This window comes from Peromyscus eremicus, chromosome 8a (genome assembly GCF_949786415.1).
Source record: "Peromyscus eremicus chromosome 8a, PerEre_H2_v1, whole genome shotgun sequence".
Taxonomy (NCBI): Eukaryota; Metazoa; Chordata; class Mammalia; order Rodentia; family Cricetidae; genus Peromyscus; species Peromyscus eremicus.
The window spans coordinates 63,830,383-63,847,646 of NC_081423.1; the positions used below are offsets into that span (position 1 = coordinate 63,830,383).

The 17,264-nt window shown below is 41.8% G+C and overlaps 1 protein-coding gene across 2 annotated transcripts in view; it reads right to left on the bottom strand.

Annotated features, from left to right (window-relative positions):
* Myo1d (myosin ID) overlaps positions 1-17,264 on the bottom strand; it is a 307,146-nt gene that overhangs the window by 104,702 nt on the left and 185,180 nt on the right. For both annotated transcript variants that reach the window (XM_059271334.1, XM_059271332.1), the window contains 3 exons: positions 13,072-13,216; positions 11,642-11,746; positions 4,252-4,365 (listed from right to left, as the gene is read on the bottom strand). In XM_059271334.1, the coding sequence (XP_059127317.1) occupies positions 4,252-4,365; positions 11,642-11,746; positions 13,072-13,216 (364 nt within the window). The remainder of the gene's footprint in view (positions 1-4,251; positions 4,366-11,641; positions 11,747-13,071; positions 13,217-17,264) is intronic.

A 17,264-nucleotide genomic window follows, 5' to 3' on the forward strand; every position in this document is an offset into this window, starting at 1 on the left:
GTAGATTTATTCATGACTGCTCCAAACCAGAAGCAATCAAAATGTCCTCCAATAGTGAATGGATAAACATATTGTGGTATCTCCAAATAACAGAATATATTTGTGGTGGTTTGAAAGAAAATGGCATTATTAGGAGACTTTGTTGGCTTTGTTGGAGTGGGTATGGACTTGTTGGAGGAAGTGTGTCACTGTGGGGGAAGGCTTTGAGGCTTCCTATACTCAGATTACCACCCAATATGACTGTGAGTTGACTTCCTGTTGCCTGAAAGATGTAGCATTCTCAGCTCCAGCACTATGTCTGCCTGCATGCTACCATGCTCCCTGTCATGATGATAATGGACTGAACCTCTGAAACTGTAAGCAAGCCACCTCAATTAAATGTTTTCTTCCTAAGAGTTGCCATGGTCATGGTGTCTCTACACAGTAATAGAAAAACTTAAGACAATATTGAAAAAATAGGAGCCATCAGGCCACAGAAAGACACAGGGAGCCTTAGATGCTTACCGCCAAGTGAAAGAAACCAATCTGAAAAGTCTACACCCCACATGGTGCTGACATGTTATACTTTAGAGAAGGTATAACTAGAGAGACAGGAAAATGGTCAGTGGTTCCCAAGGGGTTAGGGGGGAATGAATAGGCTGTGCATGAGATTGCATGTGAGTGTCTCCGTCCCTCCTGACAGGCTTCCCTCTGTCGCCATCCTCAGCATCCTCTCTCTTCTTGTGGTGTGGTGAATGAGTGTTAGGTTGGAATGGGGGTGAATTCTGTTTTGATTTGCAGTGCTGGGGAATCAATCTAGGCCTCTCACATGTAAGTCAAGGACTCTACTATTGAGACACAGCCTCAGCCAGACTTGAACTTGAAAGGAAGGGACCTGGGAAGTTACTGTAATCTTAGAATTCATAAAACTGTGCCTAACTGTAGCAAAAATACTAACTGGTACCAGGATAACCAGCAGACTGATAGATCATGATACAGAACCAGAAAAGGACATGTGGAGTACTTAATTTATGGTAGGTGTGACACCAATGAGCAATGGGGAAATGAAGTCTCTTCCCCATGGAACATACACACTCAAACATCATAAATCACCATTTGTGAAATAACACAAATGGTGATTTATGGCTTTAAGAGGACCTCACAACAGAAATGAAAACAAGGCTAGTATCACATAAAAAGTAAAATTCAGCTCAAACCATTCTTAAATATGAACATATATAGTCCCAAGTGCATTTAAAATATTTTAAAACTGAAGCAGTTAAAGGCTTCTATCTAAGAGAGCTAGACCGTGACAGCCTAAGGACAGTAAAATACTCAGGCTTAATACTTTGCAATATTTACTTCAAGATTAAAAACCAAACCAAACCAAACTTGATGCTCCATTTGGAGGTCCCCTTTGTACTCAGCTTGCCTCTTAGGAGGAGGTAGCCATTCCACTGTTGTGCAGTTAGTTCCTCCCTGGAGCAGGTGCGAAGCAGAGGCTGATGAGTAAGCAAGGTTGATGTGGGAGGCCAGAGACAATGGCAAGGAAGAGGGACCTGGGTCAGGAGAAGAGAGGCGGCTACTCCTGTGGGCAACCATAGCTTGCTCTGAGAAATGATCTTGGTGATAAGAAATGGACCTTGGGTATGACACCCCCATGCCCATTGCTCACTGCATTTCCAATCTATGTGAGGGAGCAGGGGCTCCAGCTGAGGGCAGATTCTTGAGAAAGATAATGGCTGCTGGAAATTAGGATGATGTGCACAAAAATGGCATGGGGATACCAAGTGACAAGAGTGGAACACTGAGAACATCTGCAACACTGGATCCATCCCTCAGATGTCTACCTTCCTAGAGTAAATGTCATCAGTCTTTATGATATTAAATTGTTAATGCCATTGAGAATGTTTATGGGAAAATGACTATAAATGTAAACTGGTTTTACAATTTTTATTTATAGTCAATGCAAAAAGGAAGACGGGGGCTAGAGGGATGGCTCAGTGGTTAGGAGCCCAGACTGCTCTTAAAGACCTGAGTTCAGTTCTGAGAACCCACATCAGGTAGCACACAACCAACTCCCTCTCTGGACTTTGTGGATACCAGGTATATGTATGCACACATTCACACAAAGATACACATATATAAACATAAATAAATAAAAAATCTCTGAAAGTAAAAAAGGAAGACACTTCAGTTTAAAGAGTTGTTTAACTATTTTTTTGAATTTATATCATGAACTTGATGGGTTCCCCTTAATAGGAATAAAGGCAAAGAAATAAATCACATACCATGACGATTTATTTTTGTTTGGCTTCATACCTCCTTAGACTTTGACAAAGTATAATTTTTCCCTTGTCTACCCTCCTATCCCTCCTACTCTAAGTCTGCAGGCTGTTAGGCTTAAATTGTGGCTGATATATAAGATTGCAGGTCTTGGCTAAGAAGGTTATATACCATCTAAGGTCTTTTCTTAGCTTCAATCCATTGGCCTTTCTGTTGAAAAGAAATGAGGAGTATGTATGTGGTAGGGTGGGGGTGAGATGGAGGGCACCACAGTAAGCCAAATCCCAACCCCAACAACACTGGCTATCCATGAATGCAGGAACCATTCAGCACAGCCAGGAATGCTTGGTCTCTTTTGTCCCTTACTACCAAAGGACCTCAGAAGTAAAAAAATAAAGCCACAAAGCAATATGCTTCCTATTTCTTTTTTTCAGGGACCAAAGGGATTTAAAACATCTTTAAGTAATACTCCTTACAGACCCTAGCACTGTGTAAACACAGACTCCCTATTTAAGAACTAGTAGACAGAAAAATTGCCCCACAGATTAAAAGATCCAGTAGTCTAGTAGAAGTTTTCTAAAGAATCAGAACAGACACATGTAAAACTAACACTATTAATCAGGAAAAAAATATCTGAGCCAGATGTGGTGGCACACACTTGTAGTCCTGGCTACTCTGGAGGATCACATCAACTCATGAGTTTGAGACTAGCAAGACCCTGTCTCAAAGACAACAATAAAAATGAAATTTCATATTGAGATTCAGGAAGATACCTAACAAATTTCATGTTTCAGGTCAAAGTGATTATAGATTTGAAAGCCTAGGTATAATAGTGAGCTACAGAGTGGACTTAGATCAGAAATCATACAACTAGCAAATTAATGTTATAAAATATATTGGTAAAAACTAACTTTTAGGAGCTACATAAATCTCATAATTTAAAACAGTAGTAGTTGGGGCTGGGGAGATTGCTTAGTAGTTAAAATGTTTATTGTATAAGTATGAATACTGAAGTTTGAAACCTCAGAAACCCATGCAAATGCCCAGTGGGCATAGTGGCCCACCAGTAATTTGAGCCTTTGATGGCAGAGATAGGGCTCTGAGCAAGATTGGCTCTATCAGTGAGCTCTGGGTTTGATTGAGAGACCCTACCTTCAATGAATAAGGTGGAAAGAGTGATTGAGGCTTCCACATGCACATTCACACATGCATGTAACTAAAACACACACACACACACACACACACACACACACACACACACACACACACACACACTGGGCGGAGTGGTGTACATTTGTAATCCTGGCACTGGGGAAGTGGAGACAGGAAGGTCCCTGGGGGCTACTTGGTGAGCTCTAGGTCAGTGAGACCCTCTCTCCAAAACCAAGGATGGCTCCTGTGGAACAACACCTGACCTCTTGTGTGCACCCTTGCCCACATGTATACCCACACAGACACACATCATTTATAAAAGTAAATAAGAAAATGCATTATGTACAAACACATTTAAACAGTATGTTACAGTAGGAATAGATATCACATAGAACCACTCTTCTTATTTTTAAAAAATGCTTTGGTTACTCTATCAGAAACTTTGAATCCAGAACTCCTCTTTTTCTTTTTTTTTCCTGAGGTTTTTTCGAGACAGGGTTTCACTGTGTAACAACAGCTTTGGCTGTCCGAGAACTCACTTTGTAAACTAGGCTGGCCTCAAACTCACAGAGATCCACCTCTGCCTCTAGAGCACTGGGATTAAAGGCTTGTGCCACCACACCTGGCACAGAACCACTGTTCTTATCCTTAAAAATGTTTTAGTTACTTTATCAGAAACTTTGAATCCTATTATAGAAAACTGTGCTTTGGCACAACACAAAATTGGTATAAAATCCCAGGAAGACATGGGGTCCCCAAAGCCACAGAAGTCGTATGTGTAGCTCTTCAGCCTCTGTCTATGAAATAGGAGTATTTTATTTGATGCATACTTACATTGTACAGAGGGATAGTCTTCATCACTTTGTACTGCTTAGTAGGGTCCATTTTATACAGGTGACGGTCAGTGACAAAAATTGCTCGGTCTTCTACCTTACTAAATCGATTCACCTGTAAGAAAACAAACCAATAAGCCATAGTATCTTATAAAAAATGGAGCCAAGCTGTAAGTTTGGAAATGCCTAGGTTCAGAGGTGGCTGACTATGGAGATGAAATCTCAGTAGAAGGTCACTATGGATGGCACTCTATGATTTCAAAGGAACAGTAGTTTTCAGATGTATAGATGTATAGAGTTTGGCAATACAATTTTTTTTTTTTTTTTTTTTTTTTTTTTTTTTTTTTTTTTTTTTTTTTACATCTTAAAAGGGAAAACACAGCAAATGTAGAATTTGGGGACTAGAAGTATGAAATCTAGACTCTGTCAAGGAAATGATAGAACTACCCACAGACAGGGAGAAAAGGTTCTGTGAATCACCTGTCTGATAAGGGACTTGTATCTAGAACAAATAAAGAACTAATTTAACTCAGTAATTAACAGATAATCCAATCTATACCACTTATGCCTGAAGCTCTGGGCTATCATAAGAATCTGAGATTAGTATTTGGGGATGAGTGCCATAAGCAATAAATGAAAATAAAAATATGAAGAAAACAAAAATGACATTATGAAAAAAATACTCTTGTTTCTGCAGAGCACTACTTTACTAGACAGAGAGTCAGAGAATACCCTAATTTATAGCTACTTTGTTTTCCTAAGAGATAAAATTAACCATGGTACATTGTACATATTGTGGCTTGTTAGGGTATTTCAGATAATATTTTAATCAATGTACCTGGATTAACATTTAAAAACAGGTTTATTCATTTATTTGTTTATTTAATGTGTGTGTGTGTGTGTGTGTGTGTGTGTGTGTGTGTGTGTGTGTGTGCCTGTGTGAGTTTATGTGCACCATGTGGATGCAGGTGCCCTTGAAGGCCAGAGGCTGTTGATCCCCTGAGACTGGAGTTACAGGCAGTTGTGAGCTGAATGATATGGATGTTAGGAACTGAGCCTGGATCCTTTGCAAGATCAGTATGTGCTCTTAACCTCTGAGCTATCTATCTCTTCAGCCCCAACATTTTTCTGAACCTCTACAATGTCAAGCTTCTCACTGATTGAGAAAGACAAGCAGACAAAAAACAAGCACAAGCAAGCTCTACCCCAACAGAAAGCACACTGTGATATACTATATCATTCACACGTATATTCTCTACAGTCTTTGCACCCTCTCCCCGCTCTTATTTCCAAGATACCAACGAAGAAGTGTGAGGTTAATCTGAAAACACTGTGCTTTGGTAGGATATTCAGATAGTTGTATTCAGACAGGCAGGGCAGGACAGTGCACTATAGACAGAATGTAGCAAACTAAAACTCAAACTTGACATGGAAATTTACCTTATCTCTTTTGCCTAGTTTTAGCCATCAGTCAATTCTCTAAACAGTTATTCTATAATAAAAGCATGTTTTTTAGTCTTCAACATGACAGCAAGTTGTGCCTATGATTAAAATAGACTTTACGTGATAAGCGTATAGTTTGTGTTCTTGGAGGATAACTGCATGGCATCTGTTTTTGCCAGGATGGACAACTGGTACTTCCCAGAAGATCTGAAGCACTGAGTGTGGAGATCCACTTAGCTGTTCTGCACAGCACTGGCTTTATGCAGAACTTTGTAAGAGGAAAGGTTCCATGGTCTGTCTTGCTGGATAAATACTTACAAACTACAGTTCCCACTATGATATCCATAGCTTAGAAAGTTATCAAAGGTTCTGAGAATTTTGCATGTAAGCAGTATGTTTAACCCAGCATTTTCACAGTACATACATTTTATCTATGTAATTCTTTTAAAACAAATACCTATTAATATTCAACAAAACACTGGTTCTATGAAAGCCAGTTTGGAAAACATCATCATCATTTTCATCATCCTTGTGCTATGTAGATCAGAGAATATCTAGCATAGAACCTAAATAAAAGGTAGAAATAATGCCCCTAATCTTTCATGGAATCATATGGAGAAACAAACAAATGAGGTACAAAAGAATATAATTTTAAAACCCTGTTACCCAATCTCACAAGATGATTTGAGTTGAGACAAAAAGGCCACATGTTCTTTCGGTGATATATGAGTTAATCTAAAAACGAGGAAAAAAAAAACCCTCAAAGCAGAAATTGTACTGAAGCTGTTCAGAAATATTCTTTCATATGAATAAAATTCAGTTTCTACAGAGACTAACAAATATTTACCTTCTGTTTCAGCAACTCAAATCATCTTAAAACATGGGTCAGGTAAGTGTGAAAGACATCATGTCTAGCAGCAAAAAAAGCTGCAGACTGCTTAACGTGGCTCTATCGACACAGAAGGGAAAACCTTCAACGTACACAGTGAGTTCCTGCTTAACGTCAGTACAGTATGGGAACACTACTTTTACTTCCTATTTGTTTTCTCAAAGTAATAGCAAAGCTGGATCGCAGACCCGGAATTAGATAAAACTTCACCTTGTTTCTTGTACCTAAAGTGAAAATCCTCATCCCAGAAAGAAAATCCCTCAGCACTTCAAGGCAGTTGTTTATAGGTTCAGGGTTTCCACAGGGGGTCTGTGATAAAGCTGCTCCCCAGTCAGCAGCGCAGAGCAAGCGGAGTGCTGACAGGAGCTATTTGCAGTAGCTCTCACCTTAAAGAACACTGTAGGATAACTGTCGGTAGCGGGAAGCAGCTGCTTCAAAATAATCAAAGCACCAAGAGGGAGCTTTTTGGAAGCGTATCAAGTTTGCCTTGGTGCTCCTTTGGGACTGAAAGATTCTACAGAGGAGCAAGCACGAAGAAGGGTGTTTGGGATTGAGCTTAGAAATACAGGACTAAGCCTGGGCTACCAAGTGAGTTCCAGGAAAGGTGCAAAACTACACAGAGAAACCCTGTCTCGAAAAACCAAAAAAAAAAAAAAAAAAAAAAAAAAAAAAAAAAAAAGAAATACAGGACTATCAATAAGAATTCTTCAGTGTTTACTCATCAGGACGAAAATGACAGACATTAAACTGTCCTCCCTGGAATGAGAGGCAGTCATTGCACCAGGCTTTTCTTTCTGTCTTTTGGTTTTTCGAGACAGGGTTCCTCTGTGTAGTTTTGGTGCCTGTCCTGGATCTCACTCTGTAGACCAGGATGGCCTCGAACTCATAGAGATCTGCCTGGCTCTGCCTCTGGAGTGCTGGGATTAAAGGCGTGCGCCACTGCCCGGCCGCACCAGGCTTTTCTACAGATGGTCAGGTTCTCAGAACCACCTGACTCTCTTTAACTGTTCTGATTGCCAGATACCATGATATCAGAAATGAGAGTGAGTATACCCTCACTCCCTAGGTGGTGGTACAGGTACATTCCTGTGTTGTATCCACAAACAGGAAATATGACTGAAACTCTTTTGTGTTGGTGTGTACACCTGGATAACAAGTCTTCTCTTGATTGTGTCACTAGCCCTAGGTCTATTTAACAGAACAGAGTTCCTGAATTCCAGAGTTCAGAACTAGAATCTGGAGTGTAGAGACTGGCTGATGATGTTGTGAATTTTCCTCAACGACATTTACTTCAGGCTGAGTCTGCTGTCCTGTTGTTCATATCACTTGAACTTGAACCCTTCTTTAGAACGTTCCAACGCTGACCACGACACCGCAAAATCTGAACCATTCTGAATGTCATGCCAGCACTCAAGATGTTCAGATTTCACAACATTTGAGATTCTGAATGTTCAACTTGTATTGTTGCCCTGGCTCCCAATACAGAGAGTTCACAAAGCCCTTGTAATAGTAGTCACGGAGGCTGGTTGCCAAGACCAGGGCATGATTAGAAGGCTGAACTTCCATTCAGTAGCTCTCCTCCCCAACCACCTTCAGAGAGAGGAGAAAGGCTACTGCTAGGGACTAATTACCAGTCAACAGTGATCTAAACAATTCTGCCTACGCAATGGAACCTCCGTGAACCCTGGACGCTTGGAGAGCTTCCCAGATGGTGAAAGCTTCCATGGGGCAAGAGGGTACAACATTTCCTTTTAATTGTGGTGGCTAGACCATTGACATTTAATATGATGGTCAATGGGTTAGGTTTAAATTTATTATCTTTCAACATATTTATTTGTCCCATTTATTCTTTGCTTCCCGTCCCACAATTCTGCATTTTTTAGACACGCTAGGCGAGCATTCTACCACTAAGCCCCACCCTCTCATCTCGATGTCTTTCTTTTTTAAGATTTATTTTATGCATATGTGTGTTTTGTCTGCATGTATGTATGTGCACCAAGTGTATGTCTGGTGCCCATGGAGGCCAGAATAGTTCCTGACGGTTGTGAGCCACCATGTGAGTGCTGGGAATGAACCCCGGTCTGCAGCAGTGCTCTTTAAGCCCTGAGCCATCTCTCCAGCTCCCTGTAGCCTTTCTTGACTCCTTAACAACAACTTGTTTTGTTACTTTTGGTTTTGCCAGGATTGTACAACACAGTTATAATGCCTGATTTTCTCCTGATACTACTATACTCTGTGGACAGCATAAAGCCTTACACATTTCCTCTTCTCCTTCCTGCCTGAATGATGTCTTCTGACTCTCCCTACAGCATTCACCCTCAGATGTACCCGGAAAAGCCCGACACCAGTTCTTGAAAGATATATTTACTGGGCATTCAATTCTAGGGTAATTGCTCTTGCTCCAGTGCTTCTGACCCCCTCCCTCCCTCTCTCTCTAAAGACAGTGCCTAGGATCTTCACGTCTATTTACATGGGTCCCACAAGAAGTCAGATAGCTACATGATTTTTCTTAAGGCTTTATTTGGGTTGTGTTTTGTTGTTTTGGGTGTGTTTAGTGTGGGTAGTTTTACTGATATCTCTTCAATCCACTAAGTTTTCTTTTAAAGAAACTGTCAATTTATTTTTGTTGTGAGTGCATGTGCCAAAGGTGCACATGTGGGAGGTTGGGGGACATCTCTTGTGGAGTCCTTTATCTCCTTTCACCTTTACTTGAATTTCAGGGACTGAACTCACAGGACACCAGGACTGGGCAGCAAACACCTTTCCCAGCTGAGCCATTTCAGTCCAAACCCCTAATCTTTCTTCTTCAAGGTCTAATCTATTGTTAATCCTATTGACTGCATTTTTCTCTCATATTTTTTATGTTTGTAAGTTCAACTGTCAGTCATTTAAAAGTCTTCAAGGTATTTATTAAACATGTCCGATCTTCCCTCTAGCTTTTTGAATATATAAAATAATGTGTTAATAATTGCCTCAATGCTCTTGTCTGTGTCTTTTGGGATGACTGAATTTTCATATCTTTATCAAGTCAAGGTCTTGTCTGTAAGCTTGTTGATGGATGTTATGCATTCTGACTTTTACCTTTGAACGCTGGATATTTCTATAAATGTTTTGAACTTTTTCTTTTGTGCTAATAGGCCACTTAGAGACCTTTGATCCTTTCTAGAAGTGCTTTTCAGGTTTCTTCTAGAGGACGAGCAGGGCTAATCACTTCCCGCTCTGCTGCAGAGCCTTGTCAGGGCTCTTACCTGGTGCTCCTGAGGTCTCCAGTTTGTGTGACCTAACTGAGCACCAGCACTGTGACCTCTCCTCTAGGGGGTGGGGGTGGGGGTGGTCCTTGCCCAACCAATAGTGGTTTCCTTCTGTACGTGTCTTGTACCTGATGTCTAAACCAGACCGTCTAAACATCTCAGGAATCCTTTCCATGCAGCATTCTCTTTTCTTCTACTCTGCTCTTCGCTCTACGTCTCCTCTGGAGGTCTGCTTCAGTCCTTCCCAGCTCCCAGCTGTCTTTTCAATTAGGGAATCCACTTGGCTGTGCCATGGCTCCTCTGCTCACCCATGGATTGGAAAGCCCTGAGACACTGACTGTCTAGTGGAGGCCAGTCTCTTCACTTTCCCCATTTTCTTCTGTGGTGTGAGGGATGGAATGTAGCCTTGCACATGCTGAAATAGTCCTCCACCACTGCCATACCCCAGTTCATCTCACTATTTCAGGGATCTTTGTCTTTTCCTTGCTGATATTCACTATCTTAAAAACTATCATTTGATACTTCTTGCCCTTTCTTTTCCCATGTGTATCCTTTCTCTATTCATTTAAACCAGCTACACTATAGTCTTACTGTGTACATTCACAGTTTACTGAACTAACTTTTATCAGCTACCACTACAAGCTCATATGTACAGCTATAGAAATATATTTTAAGGTAAATCTAAGATGTGGAGTTTTGAAGTAAGCAAGTATGGACGTTTAAAATTTTGATAGCTATGCCAAATTGCCTACTCAAAATGATCTAATACTCCAGGCAACAGTGTTCCCCTAAATCCCTGCAACACTCCTTACTATCAATATTTCAAAGTGCCAAACTTAGAGCTGGAAACCCGTATTTCATTACTCTGATCTGAATCATATACTGGAACTAAATATTTTTCTTAAGATTTGAAACAAAATGTTTGTTCTAAGGTCTTTGCTACCTTTAAATTTCTTCTTTATATGGTGCCACATTTACAACAGTATCTTTTGTTAAGCCAATGCATGATTTCATTAACATACAGAACTGTATTGGGATTACTTTATAAACTTCTTTTATAATTACTCTAATTTCTTCTCTCCCTCTATTTTACATAATTGTGTGTCTGTGTATGGTATGTGTTTGAGTGCAGGTGCCCATGGAGGCCAGTGGTGTCAGGTGACCCTGAGGCTGGAATTACAGGGGATAGTGAGAGACACAGGGGCTGGGAACCAAATTCAGGTTCTCTGGAAGAGCAGCAAGTGCTTTGACTGTGGGCCTTCCTTTCCGCCCCTCCAAATTTAGTGTTTAAAGTATCAGTGACATCTGTGTAAAAGGTAGTAAATACCGACTCAATAAAGAGCAGGCTGGGATTGCTGTGAAGGATACACTTGTAGTAAAACACAAGTCCCTGGCCTCAAGGAAGCACACAACCTGTTTAAAAAAGAAATGCTGATCAAGCTGGGCCTGGTGGCACACATCTGAAAACAGCACTGGAGAGGCAATTGGGAAGGAGTTCAAGCTTACCCTTGGCTACATAGTAATTCTGAGGCCAGCCTTGGCTACATAAGACCTTGTCTCAAAAATCAAGTGAAAAAAAAAAAGTAGTTATTCAAGACTACTCCTTTCCCTCAGGAAGGCTTCGTTAGCCTAACTCTAAAATGGTCATGTTAGCCTTTCCAACACATCCTCAGCACAGGCTGACAAAGCTCACTGGTGCTGCACCCAGCTGCATGGGACTCCGCGTTTTCACTGTGGCCCAGACATGTGGGTTTTTTTTTCCAGTCAGTCTTCTTCTTCCAAGATAGACTGCTTCAAGAGCGTCTTACCTTCCGGACATGACAGGAAAAGAGGACGTTCATATATTTGTCCTTGCGTTTCAGTTCATTAGCAACTGGCATGAAAGTGCCTGAGGTCTGGGGTGTATCTGGCTTCTGAAAGAACAAAGGAACAACAGAAGAATTCTTAGACTGTAGGTGCTCAGTATATTGCGTTAGAACTATACATATACAGTTTTACAGCATACCTTTTATCTCTCACTCAGATGTTAGACTAAAAAAAGGTGTTACTATATCAAGGGTCCCATTAAAAACTTTAAATTAGGCAACAAGAGAGAAGATGAAATGGAGCTTTGGGAATAATATAAAGGATGTAATTAAAAATGGCTGCTGAGCACTAGGGAGAGCGGGCCCTGCACCTTCCCTGGGCAACACAAGAGAGCCAACCCTGTTGGTGGAGGTGTGGGTGAGCCAGCCCCAAAGTTGTAAGCACGGAGAGCTGTCCCCATTTCACATCTGGCAGACCAACCCTACAGCTGCCCAGGCCCAGACCCAGGGTTACGACATGGCCTGCCCCAACATCCACCCATCTATGATCTGCTGGAGCATGTGAAAGGACCTGATCCACTGACCGAAAGCTGTAGGACTTCCCTAACACAGGGCAGCAGAGGGACGTCCAGGAAGAGTCCTAGTGGGGGCCCAGCATCGATCACATAGTGGAGACCAGGGGCCATGAACCAGGTCAATGACTCTTTTCAATGAACACTTGCAAGCAGAGATGTATGGACAAAGGGGTATATGGTCCGACTTGTTGGGTTGTTCTAAAGCTTCTAAGATGAGATTTTAAATTTTTTCCATTTTATTTTTCTTCCTTTTTTCTCTTGAATTTTGTTTTATTTTGGGGTGTGTGTGTGTGTGTGCAGTGGTGGGATGGCAGATGGGAAGGGATGGGGAATGAATGGGATCAAGATACATGATGTGAAAGACACACAGAATAAAAAAAAATATGGCTGCTGAAGCCGGGTGTTGTGGTACACGCCTTTAATCCCAGTACCCAGGAAGCAGAGGCAGGTGGATCTCTGTGAGTCTGAAGACAATCTGGTCTACATAGTAAATTACAGAATAGTCAGAGCTTTGTAGAGAGACCCTGTCTTAACAAAAATGGCTGCTGAATAATTCAAGGGAAGGTTGAAGTGGTCAAGGGCCAGGTTATAGAGTATGCTAATAAATGTGGATATAACCCTCTTCAAAGTAGACGATGCATCAAGTACTGTACATTTAAAAGCAACAAAATCTTTTAATTTAGCACCTCCCAAAGAAATTACTTAGTTTCTTAAAACATCTCTCTGTAAGATATTAACTTTGCTTTACAGTGCTGGGGCTGAAACCCAGGCCTCAAGCATCCAGCCTCCTTTCTGTAAATTCTTAGGGAAACATTCTTTGCAGAACTGCACAAATTCACACTGTTCACCTGGACTTACCGAAGCAAGATAGTTGCCTTCCCAGGCCCTCTGGAGTCCAAGGTCTGCCCTTTGACCTTTCAACATTTCCATGGCTGCAACCTTTGCCCTGACCTGGGGAAGGTCTGAAGCAGGTATGGTCTTGATGAGTTGGGATGCTCTCCATCTACAAATAAGATGTATAGGCCTTAGATACTCATTCACTCCCCCAAAGGATTTCAAGCTGTCATTAAGTAGCATGAAATAACTGTATATTATGCTAAAAAAGGTAAAATGATTACAAAATATATCCAGAAGTTGGTAAAACATAGTTTTCTATAGATAGAAATTTTGCAACAACTTTATTGTCTGTGTGCTCTGAAGTGACTAGAACTCAGTGGCTTCCGGCTTGTACAATACTTGTTGGGCACAAAGCAAACAGACATGCTAAATACCTTGAAGTCCAGACCTTCTGGTACCACTCAACCAACAAGAACTGTGTAAAACTGAATGTCTGAACAGTCTGAGATCACACTTCTGGTCCCAAGTATTTTCAATACGGGACACTCAACCTGTGTTAATTGTTAGGTCACAGCAACATGGATTCATTATTCATCCAACCGTGTCCTAGCACCATGAAAGTCCAGGTCCTGTTCTATGTAGGGGAAGCACTGCTAAAAGCAAACCAGTCCAAGAAACTTTCTTCTAGGTGCTTTTAGAAGTAACAGAGAATAATAAAAAAAAAATACACACGAATGTGTGATGGGGATTGGATACCTGCTATGGCAGGAAACAACAAGAAGGCAGAGGGCCTTGGAAGGAAGGCATGGGTAAAGTGGTGTTCATATGGGTGGCTAGGGAGGGTCTTTTGGCAAGGATAGTGAATAAAGCTATACAGGAAGATGCCAGACATATGGACAGTAGAGCAGGAGTATACCCAGAAGGGACCACAGTAGTGCAAGGGCTCTGAGACAGGGATTGCTCAGTGAGTTATGGGGGCAACATGGGATCCTGAGAAGATGAAACAGCATGGGTAGGGAAAGGAAGAGGAAAGGTCAGAGTGAGAGCTAGGGATGAATGAGTCCACAGAGCCACAAGGGCATCATCAGGACTCTGGTCTCTCCTCTTCATGAGGTGAGACAGCCCTGCAGGGTTCTGCACAGAGACTGGATGACCTGACTCATGCTTTAACAGGATCACCGTCATTGCTGTAGGCTAGGGTCAGGAAGATCTGCTAGGAGGCTACTTTGATAAAACACACACCAGAAGGATGTGACTCAGTTCAGGGAGGTGGTGATGGAGGCAAAGATAAGGGTTGATCTAGATGCATTCTGGTGGAGGACCAATGGTATTTGTGGATGGATTAGACTGTTGGGAAAGAGGAAGTTTAAGGATGACTCCAAGTGTTTTTATTTGTTTTTGGTGTCAGCATCTGTAAACATAAACCAAGAATACTCCTGGTTGAGAAGAACAACAGAAGGAATTCTATGCTCATAGCAGCAATTTTGTCTCACATGACACGCCTGATGTCTAAAAGCACAGTGAACTGTCTTTAATTGAATGAACAGTCAAGGTCAATGATTCCTAAACTATGTTCCCATGGAACACTAGAGTAAGCTTCAACTAGAATAAAAACTTTACACTGAAATAACCAACTAATGAAAGAATAAGAGAAAACCTACACAGCTACGAGAACAGGGGATGTCAAAACACTGGCTATGAAGACTTTCTAGCAGACACGAAGCAGGTGCAGGTCAGTGTGGACCACTGTGCTCAATACAGGGAGTTGAACTCTCAAGGACAGGTTTTATGGTAAGATGCAGAAGATCTTGAGACCTGAGTAGCAGGGCTCGGAGCAAAGGCAGGAGGTGATGGCTGTAGTGAGGTCAGCCATGGTAGATTATAAAATACTAAACAAACATAAAGGCTCAGCCCTTCAGTGAGGGTCTCCCCCCTCCCCCCCCCAAGCTTTTTATGGCCTACCAGTGCTCATATGAGACAGACTGCTCTGAGTCTTTGCCCAGAGGCTAGAAGAGTGACGGTGGTCAAAGTCAGGAAAATGTTGACAGGCAGGCCCTGCAGCACTAAGTGATCTGCTTAACAACTGCCCCAGTGGGCCCTGGAGCTCCGTGACACTGCTAGTGGGAGAGACTTTAATCTGACTGCTGCTCTCTTTCCCACCATGTGCCTGGCCACCTTGTCGGCTTTAGTTCCCACAGTGGCCCAAGATAAGGCTCACATCTGATAGAGACCCTCAACACAGAAGCACAGTTGGGCTTCAGGCATCTGACCTGTTCAGCCATGGTGAGAGCCACATGGCTTATTATTCTGGTCATACAAGCCACAATACATAACTTCAGGTAGGCAGCCAAAAAGACCAGCTGCCTCAGTGACAGGAAAAGGAAAAAACTGGACACAAAGCAGGCTTAACCACAAAAAATTACTGTGAGGAAAGGAATGATCCTAACACAATTAGAAAGAACCAGGAATGATGGCACATGCCCACAGTTCAGTACTTAGGAGGCAGAGGCAAGAGGATCAGAAGATCAAGGTCATCCTTGGCTACATAATGGAGTTTAAGGCTAGTTCAGGTTATATGAGACCCTGTCTCAAAACAAAACAAGACAAACAAATAAAAAAGCAAAGAAAACAAAGTAACACAATGAACACACATGGAGATTCCAGAAAGACGAAAACAAGCCCATTGGAATACTTTAGCACACATCTCCTAGAATCCCACAGAACCAAACATTCAAGATCACGTTCATAAACTACAGCTTGTTTCGAATATGGCTCAAGGGCTGTTTTTATACTGCATGTGAGCTAAGAGGAGTCTTTACATTTTTACATGTTTAACAAAACAAAGACTATGTGAGAGACCATATGTAGCCTGCATAGCCTAAAATACTCAAGGCCCTTTACAGAAGAAGTTTGCCTGACTACATGAATACAAATGGCAAGATTCATTCAGAGGTGGGGGTGGGGAGAGGGGAAGAACAAACAGTATTTTCATGTATTCATCAACTATGACCCTTGTGAGGAGGCTGGGACTGTCGTTCCCATTCTTCCCAATTGTCACTGTATCCCTGGAAGCCTGGTTAGTGCCCGCAAAACACCAGGTGTTCGGTAAATATTTGCTAGATGAGCAAATTTAATTTTATACAAATTAATCAGTTCTAGACTTAAAATAACACCAAAATCTAAAAAGAGGCCTGCTCAGGCCAGAGTATAATATGAAATTAATCACTATCATTTGCAGTCATCACAAATATTAAACAGGGGGTATAAACTGGCGCAGCTACTATGGAAATCAGTGTGGAAGTTTTCCAAAATAGAACTACCAGATGAACTAGCTGTGTCACTCCTGGGCATACACCCAAAGGACTCCACATCTGACTGCAGAGATATCTGCATATCCATGTTCAGTGCTTACAACAGCCAGGATATGGAATCTGCCTAGATGCCCAACAGCTCATGGATACAGAAGATGTGGTATGTACACACACATACACACACACACAAGCCAGAATTTTATTCAACTATAACAAAAAATAAAATTATGAAATCTGCAGGAAAATGGATGGAACTGGAAAAATATTACTCTAAGTGAGAGAACATAGACTCAGGCAAATGTCCATGTGCTTTTTTTTTCTTTTTCTTTCTTTCTTTTTTTTTTTTTTTTTTTTTTTGAGACATGCTGTGGGATGGTCTGTATGTCAAATGTGTTGCTGATTGGTCAATAAATAAAACACTGATTGGCCAGTAGCCAGACAGGAAGTATAGGCGGGACTAACAGAGAGAATGGAGAGAACAGGAAGGCGGAGCGAGACACTGCCAGCCGCCACCATGACAAGCAGCATGTGAAGATGCCGGTAAGCCACGAGCCACGTGGCAAGGTATAGATTTATAGAAATGGGCTAATTTAAGATACAAGAACAGTTAGCAAGAAGCCTGCCATGGCCATACAGTTTGTGAGCAATGTAAGTCTCTGTGTTTAATTGGTTGGGTCTGAGCGGCTGTGGGACTGGTGGGTGACAGAGATTTGTCCTGACTGTGGGCCAGGTAGGAAAACTCTAGCAACAGAGACAGGGTTTCTCTGTATAGCTTTGCACCTTTCCTAGAACTCACTCTGTAGCCCAGGCTGGCCTTGAACTCACAGAGATCCGCCTGGCTCTGCCTCCCAAGTTCGGAGATTAAAGGCGTGCGCCACCACCGCCTCGCCCATGTTCTCTTTC